A 22,848-nucleotide genomic window follows, 5' to 3' on the forward strand; every position below is an offset into this window, starting at 1 on the left:
CCTAGCGACCTTGCTGATCACCTGAGATAAGCAATATTGATTTTAAAGGTTAAAGGATAAGTAGCTTTCAAGTGTCATGAAAAAGAAATTGTGACATTGATGATAGTCAGTCAGTGTCAATACCTGCATACCATCAAAACTGTCATCCTTTACTAATAACAATTCTTACAAAATTATTTCCAATTTTGCTTAAAGATGCAATTTTTCTGTGAAAATTACAGTAAAATCAACTTCCTTCGATCTCCTTTGGTAATTAAAGCACCTTAAGAGGATTCCATCAATGAAGGCATTTTATTCTACCATACCTGGACCAGCCCATCAGCCCCTGGGGGTCAGCCAGGATCACAAAGGGTTCCAATGGAAGAGTAAAACACCTAAAGATGCCTCCATCAATGAAGGCATTTTATTCTACCATATCTGGGTGTTGAGAAGATTTGTGAAATCCTAGTCAATCTGCCCACTTATAGCCCTGCCCCTCAGACCCCTGCCCCTCAGGGCCCTGTGGGATGGGGACCATATAATTCATTATTTTGTTCATCTTTGGCCAGGGAAAGTTTCTGCAAAATTTCTTTGAAACCAATTCAGAGTTTTTTGAGAAGAAATTGATTGATGCCAGAAGTGATCCCTATTGATCATCATCAGATTTTTCGCAGCTGACCTAAAATGGCACTCTCCTTGTTTATTTCATAGATATATCTTGCTCACAAACCCCACTGTATGTACTACTATAATCCATATACTGTGTATGGTGAACAAGTAAATGTGTGAATTTAGAGTACCCCTGAATTCAAGGAATATGAATTTCATGATTTTATAGTAGAGATTTGAAACAGGACGTAAGAATTATTTGTGAGATGAGATTTGTAATAATGACAACATTATCCTGAACAATGGCCCACCAGATATACAAAAATTGTAATTCACTGTAGGATTTTATTTTCGATACAAGTACCCTGTTGACGGTGAAATAATACCCTGTACATATTATCTTATATCATACATGTAATATAACATAGCAGTACTGTGAATGAGTGAAGGTTAAATTTCCATTACACACTATCCTAAAAACTTGAAAATAAGATGTGGCTAATTTCTATAATAATAAGAAAATACAAGCTTAATTTCTGGATAAGGTTCTATTTGTAGTTTGCTCGTTTTCAAGTTTTCAGAGTATCACTGATCGGTAAAATGAAATAAAAAAGCATTTTTCTGCAAAAATTCTCTATAAGCATATCTTTTCAATACTGTGTATAACCATATATTTCAAAATATTATTAATTGATAAGTTATTTAAATCTTAATACCAATAGGCAGTTTTCCAACAAAAGATACCACGTACAGAGGTCAAAGATGTACCCAGTTCAAGTGTAAATATCCAGGAGGGAATACAACCAATGCCGTACTTCTTGTGGTGTTGGTTCTGTTATCCCTAGCTTGGATACTTCCAGGTATGCCGGGCGATTGAAAAGTAGTCGGAACTAAAAGGTAAAAATCAATTGCATCAAGCTCAGGATGATAAGAGTAGTGTATTTTTACTATATATTTACTGGTTTCGCCCCGAGGACTTGATCAGGACAGGATCATCCTCAGCTCGTTGTGATTGAGATTTTTACCTTTCAGTTCAAGTGTAATATATTTGCAAATCAACCCAAGCTCCTACATATGGAACTGGCTCTATTCTCTGTATGAAAAAATAAGCTTACACTGTGGAGATAATTGTGTATTAACAGGGCGATACATATGTATAAAAACTGTATCTGATACTTGAAACTACCACAAGTTGTGTATTCTTTTTTATCTAGTTGAATTTCATAGGCTGTCTCTGCCTTTATAAAGTGTATAGGATAATGTACTGATGACTTTTTGAAATCACACAAATATTCCTGATCTTTGCTTTATTTGGGGTAAATTTGCAAACTTTTAAGCTCAGGGAAATTTTTTTTATTTGCTGTAAATGTGTGTGAAAATATTACTGAGCATAAACAGAGCTAAAAGATATAACCAGACACTGAACATCACATACAAACACTATATAAACTTAATTAAAAATCAGCAAAGATGAAATTAAATGTAAATTATTCAGAAGTAAGTACATAGTCAGCAAACTACAATGTATATGTAAACAATTAAAAAAAAAACAACACTACATACAATAACAGTTTCAATTAGAAACTATAAACTAAACATCTAGAAATGTAAATACACCAAACCTGATCATCAATTCTCACTCATATATTACCAATAGTCCTGGAACATTTTAATGGGTTTTTGGTGTAGTTACCTTTCTGTTTTAATTAATAGGACATCAAGTGCTTTGAATCTTGAATGAAAATACCTTAAAACACATTTTATTGTCTTGTAATATATATGCATGTGATTAACTTGAAAATTAATTTTAATGAAATGATTAATGTTAATAGACAAATAATACATTGAAGGTCAGATCTATGTTTCCAATTTGATAGTCGTATTATACAAATTCTAGTAATAGTTACATTATACAAATCTTTTTGGATAGTTACATGATACAAAATGAAGTCATATTTAGTTCCAGTTTTTCAAAGGCAAAAATACATCCGCTAAACAGGGACGTTCTAGATTTTACAAAGAATGGTGAGATTTGTGCAAGGTAAATATCTTCTCTACATCCTTATATGTCATGAAAAAAACATCTTGTTTACCATTGTCTCTGCGATAACAATAAAGTGACTCTGTTGGTAAAATTGATATACTTCAACTTTGATTTAGATGTAGTACCTCTGTAATTTTTCATGTACAGAAATTTGTTGTGCTATACATGGTTTCCAGTAAGCTTTTATTTTTTTTTCATATGGAACTAAGAACTAACCTAAAGTTTAGGTGGGACACCATAAAGGTATCAACACTTTTTCAACTCATATCACTGATAAGATCTAAAGTTCGTGAAGTGTGGTACGCAGACATTTTCCAGGTATATTTTTTTTTTTTTTTTTTTTCAAAACTGTAATAAGACAGAAACAAAAATAGAAAATAAAATTAAAATTTCAACTAATAGTGATTCTACCACACCTACACAAACTTAAATAATGGCAAGTTGATTCTACCACACCTACACAAACTTAAATAATGACGTTAGTGGTGTAGAACAGGTCTGCATAATGAAGATTATAAACACATACTAAATCAACTACATGACCTTGGGATCCACCACTATTCCAAACTAATTCTTTTCAAAAATATATAAATTCCTCAAATTTTCTTTGAAGTAAAGCATATCATCTATAACTGAACCCTCATGACTCTGTATTAAAAGTCTACGTTTGAAACGGCACGATGATTTTTCATTGCCCATGCCATCCAGTCCAACTGGGTAAGCAATTTGTTTGCACCAGATTCCATGTGTTCATTGAGCGGGTTTCCTTCAGAATCTAGAGATTTCTGGGCAGAAGGTATACCAAATATATTGGACACGCTGAGACATCCTAGTTCTCCAGTCAGTGCTCTTAGTTGCATGGCTGCACGCATCCCTCCATATTGCCCTGTTTTTAAAAAAAACAAACGATGAAATTTGGCAAGGATGGAAAGTCTAACAAGGACATAGTCATCAAAATCCCTCCCCCTGGTGGACTAAAAATAGAATAGATTACAATACAACTTAATTCTATTGTAATACATTCCTATATTCATGTTTTACAGAGATCAGTGGGAAACAGGTATCTCTAGTTTGAAACTGTTTAAATTACGAAGAAAAGGAAAAAAAAGTCAATTCAAAAGTTCTAAAAAAACCCTCATAATTATGCACCACTTACCTGCTGAGTATGTGACAAGGCCACTTGGTTTCTTGGAGAAACAACTGCCTCCAAAATGGTCAATCATGTTTGAGAGACCTGGTGGTATACAGTGGTTGTATTCAGGGGAGATAATCACATAGGCATCTGCTTCCTTGACAAGTTTCTCCTTCTCCACCAGAAATGGTGGAGCTCCTTCTCTATCTTTACCATAAAAAAACACTGGTTTATTCAGCATACTAAATTCGTTATCAGCTGCATCTGCAAGAAAAATGTTTGAAATGTAACATTAATTTTGATAAACAGAAAAACAAAATAACATATGCTCAGATGATTTTGCTCAAAGCTGTTGGCAAACACCTCAATCTGTAAGTAAAGTCATGAAATTGATTATCTGCTTCATACTGAAGGTTAAACCAAAGTTGACCATCTTTATCAAAGGTCTCCACCTCTGTGTCAGGAGTTCACGACCAACGTGGGCCAGTCAGTATAACTATTGGCCGCAGGTAGGTGTTTTCACTCTGAGAACTTCCGCTTTCCTCCACCATCCAAACCTGATACATCCTTGTTCATAGGGTGTAAAGAAATAAGAAACAAAGCAAAAAAATCAACTAACTTTTTGACAATTAGACTTGTAGTAATGGAATCTGGTTGGAAAAGGAGATATTTCTACAATTTCTATAATGCCGTACATGTTCATCAATAAACAACACTGATGTTGGTATGTACATCAATGAACAACACTGATGTTGGTATGTACATCAATGAACAACATTGATGTTTGTGTGTACATCAATAAACAACACTAATGTTTGTATGTACATCAATAAACAACATTGATGTTGGTATGTACATCAATAAACAACACTGATGTTTGTATGTACATCAATAAACAACATTGATGTTTGTGTGTACATCAATAAACAACACTAATGTTTGTATGTACATCAATAAACAACATTGATGTTGGTATGTACATCAATAAACAACACTGATGTTTGTGTGTACATCAATAAACAACATTGATGTTGGTATGTATATCAATAAACAACACTGATGTTTGTATGTTCATCAATAAACAACATTGATGTTGGTATGTACATCAATAAACAACATTGATGTTGGTATGTACATCAATAAACAACACTGATGTTTGTGTGTACATCAATAAACAACACTGGTGTTTGTGTGTACATCAATAAACAACATTGATGTTGATATGTACATCAATAAACAACACTGGTGTTTGTATGTACATCAATAAACAACACTGATGTTTGTGTGTGCATCAATTAACATTGATGTTTGTATGTACATCAATAAACAACACTGATGTTTGTGTGTGCATCAATTAACATTGATGTTTGTATGTACATCAATAAACAACACTGATGTTTGTGTGTACACCAATAAACAACATTGATGTTTGTATGTACATCAATAAACAACACTGATGTTTGTGTGTGCATCAATTAACAACATTGATGTTTGTATGTACATCAATAAACAACACTGATGTTGGTATGTACATCAATAAACAACACGAATATATATCTTCAATACTTTTTTCTCCCACAGAGCGTAATTCATCATGACAGATGGCTAGTATCATGACTTTTATTTCTGAAATAAAATACAACATCTTAACTAACAAAAGATAGCTACAGTCAGTGGCACCTATAAAACACAGGCTGCTTAAGATCGGATTCCATGATAGTGAAAGTCTGGAAAACACCTAAGAAATGACCTCCTTTGATGGTAATTAGTGCATAACTAGAAACAGATCTTATGGTGCACTTGTGATAATTTGGTACAAAACTGGGCTACACCAGATTCTTCTAATCCTGGAATATACAACACAGATATCAGTAACTTTCACAGTGCCAAATGTACTAGACTCCTACAAAAGTCACTATATATCATGTAACGTATCTGTATTTAGCACCTGTGCATCAGCATTTTGGTATATTTGAAACCATGGTAAATGTGATACTAGCCACTCAACAAGAGAGATTTTTTTTATTTTTGCTTGATTGGAATCGGTTGAGCATAATACTAGGTTTAGCCAAATATCCTGGGTGTTTGAATCGCATCACAGGCATTTTGCAATAAAAGACTTGTTACATATATATACATGTGGAATGAATTTTGCATGTTCTACATTGTCACCAGTTACATTGGTATCATATGAACAAGCCTTTGTGTAAACAACAATAATTAGGTATTCTATTTAATCACCCGTCCTTATTCCACATGGCCCCAACATGCACGTCAGGAGGCACAAACTGGCCCCAACTTGCATGTCAGGAGGCACGAATTGGAACTAACGTGCATGTCTGGAGGCACAAACTGGCCCCAACTTGCATGTCTGGAGGCACAAACTGGAACTAACGTGCATGTCTGGAGGCACAAACTGGCCCCAACTTGCATGTCTGGAGGCACAAACTGGAACTAACGTGCATGTCTGGAGGCACAAACTGGCCCCAACTTGCATGTCAGGAGGCATGAACTGGAACTAACGTGCATGTCTGGAGGCACAAACTGGCCCCAACTTGCATGTCAGGAGGCATGAACTGGAACTAACGTGCATGTCTGGAGGCACAAACTGGCCCCAACTTGCATGTCAGGAGGCACGAATTGGTCCTAATATGCATGTCAGGATTCACGAACTGGCCCTAACGTGCACGTCTGGAGCCATGAACTGACCCTAACGTGCACGTCAGGAGCAACAGGCTTACTGGTTCTATATACTGTAAACATTCAAAGCACTACATCTACAAAATTTAAAAAAAAACCATTTTTCATATCTAGGTCTCAGATAGTCATGTAAATAAATCACCTAAATGTAATCATGTTCGGTCTGCAATTTAAACAGAGTGTTTACATACGTATACTAGGCCTACATATGCATTGCTGCACATCATTCTACATATTCACCCGGCCTATCAACAAAGCCTTGTCACCTTGTAGAGAAAAGGAAACTATGTTTACCGTTAAAAGATTAAACTTACGGCACAAGAGAATAGAAATTCTAGGTTATCTTGGTCTATAATTCATAATATTATATGAAATGGCTTAAGATTATGATCAGCATCAGTAGTGTAAAACCACAAGTTCTAATTAACGTATCCTCTAATCCGACAGACCCAACTTACCAATAACACTAATATCATATTGTCTGGATTCCAGTTGCTTCACCATAAACTGCTTCACTCTTTCTCCAAGTCTTCCATCCCTTGCCGACCCGACAAACATAACAATTTTCAGATTCGATGATGTTTTGGTAGAAGTCATTCTTAACGCCTCTACGTATGCTCTGTACATTACTTGTCACGAATGACACCTTCAACCACTACCGCCTTCACAGACCTTGAGTTGTCTACCTTGTTTAGCGGTAAAGGGGTTAAAAATAGGAATGAACAACTGACCAATTGAAAGATATGTATAGCGTTTCATTTTAAACTAATAAGAACTCTATGCATGTCACAACAGATATAATACGTGATGACGTTAAATTATATTTTTTAAATGTAGACCTTCAACGAACGAGTTATTTGCCCTTCAAAGAACTCTTTTTGCTAAACAAAAAAATCTGTCAAACGCTACACACGTGGACTAAGACCACAATTAATTTCACTATATGTTTCATTGTAACATTAAAATTCATAACTAAGTCCCAAAGTTTCATCTGCAAATTTCCATTTCACCTGGCCAAGATCAACATCTGAGAAGCAAAATGTAAAAGTTTCAACCCATCATGTTGGGCATTTTCTGGAGATATACCTCCATATGTGTCACCAACGTCAATTATATACATCCGGGTCAGGGGTAAAGGTGAAAACAGGACTTTTTACACCGGATCCTGCAGCACAAAATACATGTTCAATATGAATGATTTACACACTGACAATTAGATTATCATCTCTATAACACATCTACAGCAAATTTATAGGCAAACATCCAATTCAAAGAGGCATATTATTTTTTTCCCAAATATACATACATTTTTTAGGGACTTCATTCATGGGTACTGAACCCGGAAGTATTTAATTGTGGTCTTAGTCCTATTATAGGACACTTTCTTTTTTTTTTAATTTAAAAAAAACTATTTTCATCAACTGTGAGCTATTTCAAACATTTTGGTGTAAACAGAACCAGCGTAGGTCAAACAAAACAGGAGTTATGAAGAATTGAAAAACCACTATCAGACTGAGATTTTAACTCTGTTTTCATACACTTTGCTGTACATATCACAGACACCAAGCGTCAGGAAAAATGAAACAGATTTTGAAATTATTAAGATATTTCAGTTCTGTAAATTGGTATATAAACTTGAATAATTCCTACATGTACCTATACAAAAAAGTTTTTCAATTTCAAATTACAACTTCATTTTTTTTGTAGAATTTTAATTTTGTTTTTTTAAATTACAAAATTTTAATATTAACTGAACATTTAATCTGCTTTAAAGCATTTTTCAGCTTTGATTTGGACATAAAATAATCAATAGATAACAGTAAAGACTTGCAGTAAACAATCACAGTGAATGACACCCATTGGACTGACTTACAGCCACATGTATACATACACAGACTATCCATGCCAAAGGCAGGGGAGGGGGGGTGTTCTCTTTGGGCCTTTCTGTTTACTTATGGGGCTCTCCCTGTTTCTGAAACACCTTTGATGTTATATTATCAAACAGGCAATGATGTGTATATCACAATGACCAATCAAATGGTCAGCTTCAGTTTGATTTTTGTATTCTTAATACATCTGACTACTTCTGACTGACCACTGCTGACCACTACTGACCACTACTGACTATTACTGACCATTACCAATATGAAGGGAGACAGAAAGAGAAGGAACAATTATTTCAAGCCTGGAAATGTTCCAAAGAATAAGGGCCAGGCATTTAAAGATGAAGATCCTGAAGTACCTGTCACCAGAGAAGAGAGACCAGCTCTGACCAGAAGACTGACCACCCAGGAATTTCAGCTGATCACCAAGCCTAGTCCTGATGGCCTTTCCCTAGCATCAGATACTGGAGACAGACCATGTCCAACACGGATACTACGGCCAGCAACTGCTACAGCTGAAGAATCCAACTCTGAGCCTGTAATAGAAGGAAACCGGATCATCGACATAGTGTTGATGGTGAAAATGTGGAACGACATCATCAGACTTCATGCTGGACAACCTAACACTACATCATGCATGGTACCAGAGTTTGAACTGGACACCAAGCGGAAAAGGGCTCTGGGATGGAGTTGTGCTGTCCGATGTAATAAATGCCAGTACAGATCTCCACTGTATAAACTATATAGAGAGGCAGACACGGATAAGCCCAGACCAAAGCCTGCCCTTGTAAACAAGTACCTGCCTTCAGCTTTGTGTGGCCAGGCTATTAGCACCAAAGGAGCCAGGTTACTTCTCGGACACCTGAATATACCTGCAGGAGCCAAGAGTGGAATGCAGCGACAGGCAAATCAAGTGTCCAAGGACATTACTGCCCTCAACAAAAAGGACATGTCCGAGAAGACCAGACTGGTGGTGGAGGCCAACACCCTGAGAGGAGATGATTCCCCAAGCACCATCGGACCAGCTTTGGATGGGCGGTACAACAGCACATCATTTGGAAGTGCTAAGAAGCCAGGGATGAATGCCTCACATGGGTTAAGTCTGAGTATCGAGACATCTACCCCTAAGAAGTGGATACTTGGACGTGCCCTCCACAACAAACTTTTCTGGACAGGTGCTTGGCTGAGAGGGAAAGGATATGATGTCACCTGTCCTGGTGGTCATCCTGACTGCACAGCCAACACTGACCGATACAACGGCTTGTCTGAGTATGCCATGGAAAAGGACATTGGGGATCAACTGGCTAGACAAGGCGTGCTAATAAAATATGCAACCACAGATGGAGATGGAACTGGAGCCCAAGGCCTGGAGGAAGCCGTGAGAGCCTTACATCCCATGTGGAAAGTGGAGAGACTGGCTGACCCAACCCACCTAGGCAGAGCACAGTTCCGGAAATGTAACAGTGCTAAGTAGAGCGAGCCAATGTTTCCTGGTCATACCAGACTGATGAGGTCTCAGGCTCAGAAGGTATTTTCTCAAGACTTGAAAGCCCGGAGCAGTCTGATTTTCAAGGAATTGATGAAAATTCACTCCAGAAACATTGAGACTATCACGACTCATTTACCTGCAGTGTTAGATGCTACTGTATCCTGCTACACAGGTGACTGCTCTAAGTGCAAGCAGCATTCCGTGGTGTGCTCTGGTGGTGACAGCGACAACTGGTGGGTGCGATCAATGGTCCCGAGTTTGAACCAGATCCATCAACTTCGAATGACATCGGAGGACGAGATGTTGGTGTTGGAGCTTCTGAAAATGAAACTCAGCACTGATGTTATTCAATCTATGAGACTCAGCACATCTACACAGAAGAATGAGGGTTGTCACAGAAGCCTGAATGTGTCCTTACCAAAACATCAGAATTTTGGAAGAAATGCTGAGGGGAGGTTAGACAACGCCATTCTGACCCTAAACAACACTGCAGGGAAAGCCATTCAAAAGAAGGTTGAACACTTTGTTGGTACTCTGAGTAGGGAGGTCAAACATAAACTTGATCAACTCAGCTCAGAGGAAATATATCAATGCCAGCACCAATACAAACCTGCTGTCAAGAAAAGAAGTATGTTGTTGTTAGCAGAACAGCACAAGCAGCATGCGAAAAGGTCCAGGTCCGCTCGGAAGTCTGACTACAGGAGAGGTCAGCTAGATCCCAACATCCATCTATGTAGGGGAGACAACCGACCTCAGGACCACCTGTATTGAGAAGAAGAGGTCACAACAAATTTATTAGAGACATGTCAACAATCAGAAAAAAAACCCAAAATAATGTAATAACAACAGCAACAACAACAAAATATATGACTACCTACTGAGGGAACCTCCATGTGGTGGTAGTCGGACAATGTTGTATACATCAGTGTACAATAGCTAATACCCTCAAATCAATAAAAACTTAATTAAATTTTCAAATCCAACATGCAGTCACTGAACCCTAAATGACCATAACACACATTTGAATTTAAACAGTATTGCCTATTATTATTTATAAAATGAGGTTCTGAACTGCTCTACATTTACACATTGACTATTATGACAGAGATGGTCCAGATCACTTGACAATTCTAAATTTTCAGAAAAACAAATAAAAGCAAGTCTGTGTGCATGTTTCTTTTTCCATTTTAAATCACTGGGGTCCTTAAATGACAGAATTCCATATTTTCCTGTCCTTGTTACAGGTTCAATCCAAATCCTACACAAGCCATTATCTGGGCTAACCACAGAATTTTCTAAGATCTTGTACTTGTATAATTTGAAAAAATCCTCCATCTTAACTTTTAAAAATCAGGCGTAGGAATACACAAGAACACAAATATGCTAATTTGATGTTATTTATAGATGTCCTGATCACTCCAGAAAATAAAGTTTAAAAATTTTTAAAAATTTTTAATTTAATTAAAATTTTAATTATAATTGAAGTGATAAATTAAAAATTAATTCACTACCTAATCAGTCTTACAATATAGAACAACCATGCCAATTTGTATGAGAATTGGTAAAAAAATGTGGGTATAAGAAATAAAAACATGGATTTTTAGGCATGTCATTAAGGACTAAGACCACAGTTAATTTCACTATATGTTTCATTGTAACATTAAAATTCATAACTAAGTCCCAAAGTTTCATCTGCAAATTTCCATTTCACCTGGCCAAGATCAACATCTGAGAAGCAAAATGTAAAAGTTTCAACCCATCATGTTAGGCATTTTCTGGAGATATACCTCCATATGTGTCACCAACGTCAATTATATACATCCGGGTCAGGGGTAAAGGTGAAAACAGGACTTTTTACACCGGATCCTGCAGCACAAAATACATGTTCAATATGAATGATTTACACACTGACAGTTAGATTATCATCTCTAACACATCTACAGCAAATTTATAGGCAAACATCCAATTCAAAGAGGCATATTATTTTTTTTCCTAACATACACATATTTTTTAGGGACTTCATTCATGGGTACTGAACCCGGAAGTATTTGATTGTGGTCTTAGTCCACGTGTGATGCGTGCTTCTCTGAACTGCTGAATGACAAAGTACAATGAGTTAAAGGTATGTATATTTGTTGACTAGACCTATTACAAATAATCAACAAGTCGATCATATCACTGATATTGTTTGTTGCACTGACTTTTGGATTCTTATTCCTTGAGATCATGTCCACCATTGCTCGAAATAATGTCGCATATTATATGTATTTGTCTGTTAATAACTTCGGTCTTCAGTCTTATACTGTTAACCACAGGTGCATGTGATGAAAGTTCCTAAGATGTATATTCCGAATGACTTGTGAAGAAATGAAGATCAAGGTCAGGAATACACATCTTTATATGACCCTGACAGTAAACATGACTTTAGCTGACAGTAAATGTGACTTTAGCTGACAGTAAATGTGACTTTAGCTGACAGTAAATGTGACTTTAGCTGACAGTAAATATGACTTTGGCTGACAGTAAATGTGACTTTAGCTGACAGTAAATGTGACTTTAGCCGACAGTAAATGTGACTTTAGCTGACAGTAAATGTGACTTTAAGCTGACAGTAAACGTGGCTTTAGCTGACAGTAAATGTGACTTTAAGCTGACAGTAAATGTGACTTTAGCCGACAGTAAATGTGACTTTAGCTGACAGTAAACGTGACTTTAGCTGACAGTAAATGTGACTTTAAGCTGACAGTAAACGTGACTTTAGCTGACAGTAAATGTGACTTTAAGCTGACAGTAAACGTGGCTTTTAGCCGACAGTAAATGTGACTTTAGCCGACAGTAAATGTGACTTTAGCCGACAGTAAATGTGACTTTAGCCGACAGTAAATGTGACTTTAGCCGACAGTAAATGTGACTTTAGCTGACAGTAAACGTGACTTTAGCTGACAGTAAATGTGACTTTAAGCTGACAGTAAACGTGGCTTTTAGCCGACAGTAAATGTGACTTTAGCCGACAGTAAATGTGACTTTAGCCGACAGTAAATGTGACTTTAGCCGACAGTAAATGTGACTTTAGCTGACAGTAAACGTGACTTTAAGCTGACAGTAAATGTGACTTTGGCTGACAGTAAATGTGACTTTAGCCGACAGTAAACGTGACTTTAAGCTGACAGTAATTGTGACTTTAGCCGACAGTGCCGACAGTAAACGTGACATTCCACTGACAGTAAATGTGACTTTAGCCGACAGTAAATGTGACTTTAGCTGACAGTAAACGTGACTTTAGCTGACAGTAAATGTGACTTTAAGCTGACAGTAAACGTGGCTTTAGCTGACAGTAAATGTGACTTTAAGCTGACAGTAAATGTGACTTTAGCCGACAGTAAATGTGACTTTAGCTGACAGTAAACGTGACTTTAGCTGACAGTAAATGTGACTTTAAGCTGACAGTAAACGTGACTTTAGCTGACAGTAAATGTGACTTTAAGCTGACAGTAAACGTGGCTTTTAGCCGACAGTAAATGTGACTTTAGCCGACAGTAAATGTGACTTTAGCCGACAGTAAATGTGACTTTAGCCGACAGTAAATGTGACTTTAGCCGACAGTAAATGTGACTTTAGCTGACAGTAAACGTGACTTTAGCTGACAGTAAATGTGACTTTTTAAGCTGACAGTAAATGTGACTTTAGCCGACAGTAAATGTGACTTTAGCCGACAGTAAATGTGACTTTAGCTGACAGTAAACGTGACTTTAAGCTGACAGTAAATGTGACTTTGGCTGACAGTAAATGTGACTTTAGCCGACAGTAAACGTGACTTTAAGCTGACAGTAAATGTGACTTTAGCCGACAGTGCCGACAGTAAACGTGACTTTAAGCTGACAGTAAATGTGACTTTAGCCGACAGTAAACGTGACTTTAGCTGACAGTAAATGTGACTTTAGCTGACAGTAAACATGACTTTAGCTGACAGTAAACATGACTTTTAGCTGACAGTAAATGTGACTTTGGCTGACAGTAAATGTGACTTTGGCTGACAGTAAATGTGACTTAGGCTGACAGTAAACATGACTTTAGCTGACAGTAAACATGACTTTTAGCTGACAGTAAATGTGACTTTGGCTGACAGTAAATGTGACTTTAGCTGACAGTAAACATGACTTTTAGCTGACAGTAAATGTGACTTTGGCTGACAGTAAATGTGACTTTAGCTGACAGTAAACGTGACTTTGGCTGACAGTAAACATGACTTTGGCTGACAGTAAATGTGACTTTGGCTGACAGTAAATGTGACTTTAGCTGACAGTAAATGTGACTTTCCACTGATAGTAAAGAGGGTCAAAGGATCACATTTGATAAGTTTTGAACCTATTGACAATTTTTAATCATACACTTTCATATAACTGCATGGAAGTTGAAACATTCATTGTTAAACAGGCATATTTCTGGTCTAACATTCCCATCTGTATAGGATCCTAAATGTTTTGATGCTTTAATGAACATGCATAAATGTTGATACTTTCAGGTAATCTAATAGAGGCTTTGCTCTCTCCAGACATGGCAGCCTACAGACCCTCCTATCGACTGGATGGCAGATTTAGAAAGATGTACAGGAGTTTCAACACTTATGTCAGGATTTGTCATTTTTGTTGTGAGAGATCCATTAACATCAAACCTTTTCCTCCAAAAGAAAATCAGCTGCACACACCTTTGGATGACAACATGATCAGATTCTCTTGTAATGATATAGCTCATCAGGATAAAAAATGGCAGCATTACAAAGTTTCCTCTGAATGCACTATCAGAATCGGTAGAGTTGATATTGTTAAATCTATAAGGCTGTCAATTCTAGAAAAACAAATAACATCTGTGTTATGTTTCAATAACCTATCACAAACTACCTTTAAATATAATTCCATATTTTTTGTTAATTTGAGACATTTCTGTACTAGTGAGTTCAGAGTTAATAAAGACAAGATTGGAGAGGAAGCAGAGGTCAGGGGTCATCGTGGGAGTGTTAAACCTTTTGTAAATGAATGTAACCTTTTAACAGCTGTGAATGATGGTGACAACAGTCCAAACTGTAATACAGATCAGTATAGTGACCTTTGAAGAGTCCACTGCCAGCTTCTCCAGACAACACCGAACCTCTAGACAGTTATACAGATCAGTATAGTGACCTTCTGAAGAGTCCACTGCCAGCTTCTCCAGACAACACCGAACCTCTAGACAGTTATACAGATCAGTATAGTGACCTTCTGAAGAGTCCACTGCCAGCTTCTCCAGACAACACCGAACCTCTAGACAGTTATACAGATCAGTATAGTGACCTTCTGAAGAGTCCACTGCCAGCTTCTCCATTTATTATTGATTCCTATAATTTGGCACCTTTTGTGCCAAAGTCGGATGTACTTAAGTATCTGGTGCAATTGAATGTGAATCTTGGAGAGGTGGAAACAATACAACATGCTTCAAATAGCCTTGTGAAGCTAAACCTGGAGCAGGATGTGATGCCTGCGATGGTATACCTGAAGGAAGCTGGGATACGCGATGTCAAATTTGGAAAAATCATTGGTTGCTATCCTTTCATATTTGAGTATTTTGATGACGCAAAGGTAAACACAACAAAGATAAATACTGTTTTACACCTGTACTATTACAACAAAGATAAATACTGTTATACACATGTACTATTACAACAAAGATAAATACTGTTTTACACCTGTACTGTTACAACAAAGATAACTACTGTTTAACACCTATACTGTTATAACAAAGATAAATACTGTTGTACACCTGTACTATTACAACAAAGATAAATACTGTTTTACACCTGTATTATTACAACAAAGATAAATAATGTTTAACACCTGTACTGTTACAACAAAGATAAATACTGTTGTACACCTGTACTATTACAACAAAGATAAATAATGTTTAACACCTGTACTGTTATAACAAAGATAAATACTGTTTTACACCTGTACTGTTACAACAAAGATAAATACTGTTGTACACCTATACTGTTATAACAAAGATAAATACTGTTTTACACCTGTAATGTTACAACAAAGATAAATACTGTTGTACACCTGTACTGTTACAACAAAGATAAATACTGTTTTACACCTGTAATATTACAACAAAGATAAATACTGTTTAACACCTGTACTGTTACAACAAAGATAAATACTGTTTTACACCTGTAATGTTACAACAAAGATAAATACTGTTTAACACCTGTACTGTTACAACAAAGATAAATAATGTTTTACACCTGTACTATTACAACAAAGATAAATACTGTTATACACCTGTACTATTACAACAAAGATAAATACTGTTTTACACCTGTACTATTACAACAAAGATAAATACTGTTGTACACCTGTACTATTACAACAAAGATAAATACTGTTTAACACCTATACTGTTATAACAAAGATAAATACTGTTTTACACCTGTAATGTTACAACAAAGATAAATACTGTTGTACACCTGTACTATTACAACAAAGATAAATACTGTTTTACACCTGTAATGTTACAACAAAGATAAATACTGTTGTACACCTGTACTATTACAACAAAGATAAATACTGTTTTACACCTGTAATGTTACAACAAAGATAAATACTGTTGTACACCTGTACTGTTACAACAAAGATAAATACTGTTTTACACCTGTAATGTTACAACAAAGATAAATACTGTTTAACACCTGTACTGTTACAACAAAGATAAATACTGTTTTACACCTGTAATGTTACAACAAAGATAAATACTGTTGTACACCTGTAATGTTACAACAAAGATAAATACTGTTGTACACCTGTACTATTACAACAAAGATAAATAATGTTTAACACCTGTACTATTACAACAAAGATAAATACTGTTTTACACCTGTACTATTACAACAAAGATAAATACTGTTGTACACCTGTACTATTACAACAAAGATAAATACTGTTTAACACCTGTACTATTACAACAAAGATAAATACTGTTTAACACCTGTACTATTACAACAAAGATAAATACTGTTGTACACCTGTACTGTTACAACAAAGATAAATACTGTTTTACACCTGTACTATTACAACAAAGATAAATACTGTTGTACACCTGTAATGTTACAACAAAGATAAATACTGTTTAACACCTGTACTGTTACAACAAAGATAAATACTGTTTTACACCTGTACTATTACAACAAAGATAAATACTGTTTTACACCTGTACTATTACAACAAAGATAAATACTGTTTAACACCTGTACTATTACAACAAAGATAAATACTGTTTAACACCTGTACTATTACAACAAAATCTGAATCCAGCAGTTGTATATTTGACCAGATTACAGGTTAAAACTTACAGGGATCTTGTAACAGGTGTATATTTTGACCTATCTTGTCCACAGGGACCTGAGAACTTTGAACTGTCATGGCCACAGGGACCTGAGAACTTTGAACTGTCATGGCCACAGGGACCTGAGAACTTTGAACTGTCATGGCCACAGGGACCTGAGAACTTTGAACTGTCATGGCCACAGGGACCTGAGAACTTTGAACTGTCATGGCCACAGGGACCTGAGAACTTTGAACTGTCATGACCACAGGGACCTGGGAACTTTGAACTGTCATGGCCACAGGGACCTGAGAACTTTGAACTGTCATGACCACAGGGACCTGAGAACTTTGAACTGTCATGACCATAGAGATGTGTGAACTTTGAACTGCCATGACCACAGGAATGAGTGAACTTTGAACTGTCATGGTCACAGGGACCTGAGAACTTCTATGGGTGTATTTTGACCTGCCTTGTCTGCAGAGATCTGGAAACTTGTTAAAGGTAAATTTGAAGCTGTTTTAATCACAGGGACATGTCCCTGTGTTATTATCAGAGAATACAGTTTATATCGCACAACTGTCCACAACTGTCCAAACAACATCAAACAATCAGGTGTAAGAAATCATACATCACTGTTTAAATACAGAGATCTTTTGAACAAAATGTCGGGGACAATTTGTTAATTTGACCTAATAAGTTACATATATAGCTTATTCTACAATAAGCCCAGTGGATCAACACATAAGTCACACTCAAAGTAGGAAGTTTGGCAGCCTAACAATAAACAGTGTCTCTGGTACTGTGTGTTTCTACTGAAACCATTTTAAGTAAGTAGTAATTGAAATAAAAGGTTATTTAGGCAAACGTTCCAACTGACTGAGCTGTCATAGTTGAGAAGGCATATTGTTGTTGATTGATATGGTGCCAAGATGATGAATCAAAATGGAGACAATCAGTAAGGAAATGTAGAATGTTAGGAAAGAGGATGGTATTCGGAAATGAAATAGTTCTCTTAATCTTGTACATAGATGAAATGATATCTGATTGGTCAAATCAGGAAAACTGTTCACGCTGACAGGCACAACCGAAATCATATTGATCAGAATATCACGTAATGACAGACTTTAATTCTCTTCTTGATATTGTATTGGAGTTTCAAGAAAGCAACTTTTTTTTCTTTCATTAGACCTCATTTGAACTCTGACCTTTTGTTTGCAGATAGCGTGATGTTATTACATTATCCATACAGATCTCTGTGTCTCCTGTCATGTGAATTTTGTGGCACCGAGCCGGTTCAGAGTTACTACGACTGAAGAACCACAGTTTTGAGTCTGATGTCTGTCCCTCTGCTCCATTAGAATCATTTACGATGTATGTATTAGATCTCCTCATGACTCCACAAAAATAGCTGTGAAATTACTAATCAGCTGAAAGTTTGTTGTAATCTCCGCTGAAAGCACACTGAAAGCTGAAACTTTCTTTCTCTAGTGTAGTATACAATATAGCTTAGCACTTTTTAAAAAACTTTCAAATCAAATCAACATTTCAGAAATCAACATATTGTTTCCCAATGAGAAAAATAACTTAAGCACATCCAGATGTATCCAACAAAAAAGTCTTTCTTAGCGGTTAAAATCAAATAACTGAAAAACGGTCAGCAGAAAGCTCCCTGTTCCATCATTATCAGCACATTTGGAAACTGAAGTAACGATTACTGACAGGATGCTGTCTCCAAGAGGTTGTTTCTGTGATTTTTTGAGTATAATTTATAGTTGTAACACATACTCCAGAAGGTTTCATATGGTGTTAGTATACCAGAGTAGGAATTATATATGCTGATAATGTATGTCGATCTATCACATCAACACCCTGGATACTCTCTGTAACCCCTGGAGCATGTATGTGTAAGTTACTATGTAGCCTTAAGGTAATACATGTATGTCACCTTTTAGCTACAAACCGACCATATCACATACAATGTATGACCTACATTCTGTTATCAGACATTTAACCCCCCCCCAAAAAAAAAAATGTGTATCATAAGACAACTTTGTTACTACATGTCAATTTCCTCATTGAAACGTTTTCTGGTGCAAAATTTGATTTCAATGGATGTTAATACATCCTATTTACCATGGGCTATACAGTGTACATCAATATAAGTCAAGCTGATAATTACATCCAGGAAGTTGCACATCTTAGCTATAGGCAATATGTGGATCACTATGTTAAGCTATGCTGCATGATTACCTTGTCGTGTAATCTATTAATACATACAAAAAATTCCTATATCACATTTATACAAATTTTGAATTCATGTACCATAATAAACTTCTATTCATAAAGAACCCAGAATTTGTGTTAAATTGGAATGGATATTTAAATGGGGCAGATGCATCTCATATAATTAAAGAACATATCAAAGTATATCTTTACCAAATAATCAAGTAATCTATCAAACCTAAAAATATTTCCAGACTATTATTTCAAGTAAAATAATTCCTGAATATGAGTGTAAAACAAATCTTTCAGTTCGAATAAGCAATGTGTTTTATTATAAAGAAGCATAAAGGACCTTCATCCTTATTTCTCCTGAAAAAGGTGAATGTCAGAGGTATCGAACATAGGGGCCTTCATTTCCAAATTTGTTAAAAAGTTAAAATCATCATTTACTCTTCTACTACATTGTAGATTCTTGGTAGATTTTCAATTCATAGCATTTCAATTTTTGTTGACTTCATTTAACTGATCTAATTTACTTAAGATAATCATGTAGGGATCCTTTTTACAATTGTCCAATATCATGACCTTGAACATTATTTTACCTCTTAGTTATTCCACTAAACAAAAAGATTTTGACATGTTTAACCCTGTGACATTGAAAATGGTCAATATAACACCAAGGACATAAGCTATACCTTCCTGGTTTTAAATAGAAAACAGTGCAGTATCTTTAAATGAACTACAAGAGGCCCACAGGGCCTGCATCGCTCACCTGGATCTTTATGACCAACAGTACTTTATCTGTGCATATATTCCACATTTAACACATTTGACCCCTGTGACCTTGACTATGGGTCAAGGTCATTTCTTTTTGCAAACTTTCTTGGATTTCATAAAAGGAACATACTGGCAAAATATAATAATTCTAGGATTTTCGATATTTCATAAGAAATTGTTTAAACGTTTATACACATTTGACCCCTGTGACCTTGAAGATTGGTCAAGGTAATTTCTTTTAGCAAACTTTGTAGGACACCAGAAGAGGAACATAGTAGACTAATATAATGATTCTAGGCCTTCCGGTATTTTGGAAGAAATCGTTTAAAAGTTTCAACACATTTGACTTCTGCGACCTTGAATATGGGTCAAGGTTATTTTTTTCACAAACTTTGTTTGGCTTCATCAAAGGAACCTTCCAGCTATATATAATGATTCTGTGCCTTCTGGAATTTCGGAAGAAGTCGTTTAAAGGTTTTAACACATCTGATGTCTGTGACCTTGAATATGGGTCAAGGCCATTTCTTTTTGCAAAATTTGTTGGGCTTCATCAAAAGAACCTTCCAGCCAAATGTGATAAGTCTAGGCCTTTCGGTATTTCAGAAAAAGTTGTTTAAATGAAAAGTTGATGGACGCAGGACGGACAGATGGACGCCGCGGTATGGCATTACCTCACATGGCCCTTTGGGCCAGATGAGCTAATAAAATGGACTGTCTCACAGATTCTTGAGGATAAAAGAATTAAGAGGTAAGCCGAATCGCTGGGTCCTTGTCAAAGAAATCTCAGATTGTGAGCTGAATCCCTGGGTCCTTGTCAAAGAAAACTTAGATTATGTGTTGAAACCCTGGGTCCTTGTCAGAAAAGCCCAGATTGTGAGCTAAAACCCTGGCTAAAGATGGAAAAAAGAGAAATCTGTTAATGGTCAGGGGCTATAAGTTGTCAAAACTCTCAATATAATAAAGAGTTTCTATAGAGAAGTATCAAAATATAACTGTTTAAAAGTTCAAAGGAAAGCAGATTTCTGCCACAGCAGATATTAAATCATGGCCACAGTTTCCAGTTTTATAATCCATATCTCTTCTACCATGGTGTTAAGAAGCGTGCTATATCAACTGAATAATGGAAACATGTACAAGCCATTCAGGTCAACTCCCCTGTTTTCCTTAATTCCAATCTCTAAATCCCACAGTCCCTGGGACAGATGCCACCAATGCTGCAATTGACGCTGCAATAAAACCTCAATATGTGGCTCCACAAACAAAGCATATTGAAAAAAAACAAACTTTTATATTTATTGATTATAAAACTGATTAGATGCCATATACAGTCTTCATGTACCTAGTGAAAAGTATACATCAACTGTATTGCAGCAATCTTCTTTAAATCTATATTTCTTTCAGTCCTGACACCAGACACATACCTGTGTGCAAGTGTTCGCCCAGATATAACATTAAGGGGACATCAGAAAGTATTGCAACAAGCACTTCAATATGTTGAGCATAAAGAATCAACCTGATTGATTTGTTACTGGCTGTTCACCTTTGATCAGTTTGCTTTCCCAAACTTGCCATATCCTTTGACATTTGAGCTTCCGTAAATTTAATAATACACCTAGAAAGCACAGAGTTCCATCACAGCTGAAATAACATGGATTATAAATCTGTCATGATGTGCAGATGAGCAACATCAAAAATAATGTGACCGTAAAAGACCAAAGTGTGAGGAGCTTAAAAAAAACCTCACCTGTCAAAGAATGCATTCAGCTACAACATGGACAGGCAAAAATTGATTCAGGGTACTTACCAGGTGATATCTAGGTTAAAATATATAGACCTGCAAAATAATGTTGTTGGTGACCTGAAATGAAATTTGCTATGACTGCAATTTATTTCTCCTGAATTTGTTTGACTTAATTACTGTGGTACTTTTAATTTCAATTCAACAAAAATGTGATTTTATACAAATGAAGTTGGTACCAAATTAAATTAAACAAAAGCCTGATGTGTAAATTAACATCAACCAACATTATGATGTCATAACATATATACAAGCACACAAACACACCAAACAAGACTCAATGCAACACAAGCACTAACTAGTTAACCAAAATTTCTGTGCATTTGCATTTTTCTTGACACTCTACAAAATGTCCTTGTGGCACATAGCTTTGCTTATTACAAGCCGTGTCTGTCTCATATTTGTGGAATAATTACGGGCCGTCGTAGGTGTTTCAACCCGGTTACATGAAAGCAGTTTATGTGGTACTTCTTGCTACTACATAACTAATTTACTGAACAGTCTATATGATATTATTAAAGTACATGAAAGTTTCCATGAAAAAAGGACAATGGAGCTGTCGTTTCAACAAAACTTATCGGTCATGTCTTTTTTTTTCAAATGATGAAATATGATTATAGACATGATGGTCAAGTGTCAAGCACAAGGGAATATTCGTTGCAACCGACAAGATATGAAGTAGACATCTAAGATCATCATTTAGTTACAATCATTGGATTCGTCTTCTAACCTTTCTCAGTGTCATCTATATTGCCCATCACATTTCCGATTCTCCCAAGGGAAGCCATCGTTACTTTCTACAGTTGAACGTTAGAATTCCTGTTTCCTAGATCTATTGACGTCTTCCACTTAGCATATGAT

General features: G+C 36.1%; 1 protein-coding gene across 3 annotated transcripts; it reads right to left on the reverse strand.

Annotated features, from left to right (window-relative positions):
- Positions 1-1,761: 1,761 nt before the first annotated feature.
- On the reverse strand, positions 1,762-22,820 carry LOC132564006 (NADPH azoreductase-like). Of its 3 annotated transcripts, XM_060228757.1 has the most exons (7): positions 22,718-22,820; positions 10,447-10,598; positions 9,973-10,154; positions 8,707-8,883; positions 6,923-7,150; positions 3,789-4,028; positions 1,762-3,518 (listed from the first exon to the last, which is right to left on the reverse strand). In XM_060228757.1, the coding sequence occupies exons 5-7, from the start codon at positions 7,089-7,091 to the stop codon at positions 3,286-3,288; spliced, it is 642 nt and encodes a 213-aa protein (XP_060084740.1). In that variant the 5' UTR covers positions 7,092-7,150; positions 8,707-8,883; positions 9,973-10,154; positions 10,447-10,598; positions 22,718-22,820; the 3' UTR covers positions 1,762-3,285. The 3 variants fall into 3 exon arrangements, with proteins under 3 accessions (XP_060084740.1, XP_060084742.1, XP_060084741.1); XM_060228759.1 differs by lacking the exons at positions 6,923-7,150; positions 8,707-8,883; positions 9,973-10,154; positions 10,447-10,598; XM_060228758.1 differs by lacking the exons at positions 8,707-8,883; positions 9,973-10,154; positions 10,447-10,598; positions 22,718-22,820 and having other exon boundaries at positions 6,923-7,167.
- Positions 22,821-22,848: the final 28 nt, after the last annotated feature.

The sequence above is a fragment of the Ylistrum balloti genome, unplaced genomic scaffold, assembly GCF_031769215.1.
Source record: "Ylistrum balloti isolate Yb309-2 unplaced genomic scaffold, AGI_CSIRO_Ybal_v1 Utg371966, whole genome shotgun sequence".
In the NCBI taxonomy this organism is placed as follows: Eukaryota; Metazoa; Mollusca; class Bivalvia; order Pectinida; family Pectinidae; genus Ylistrum; species Ylistrum balloti.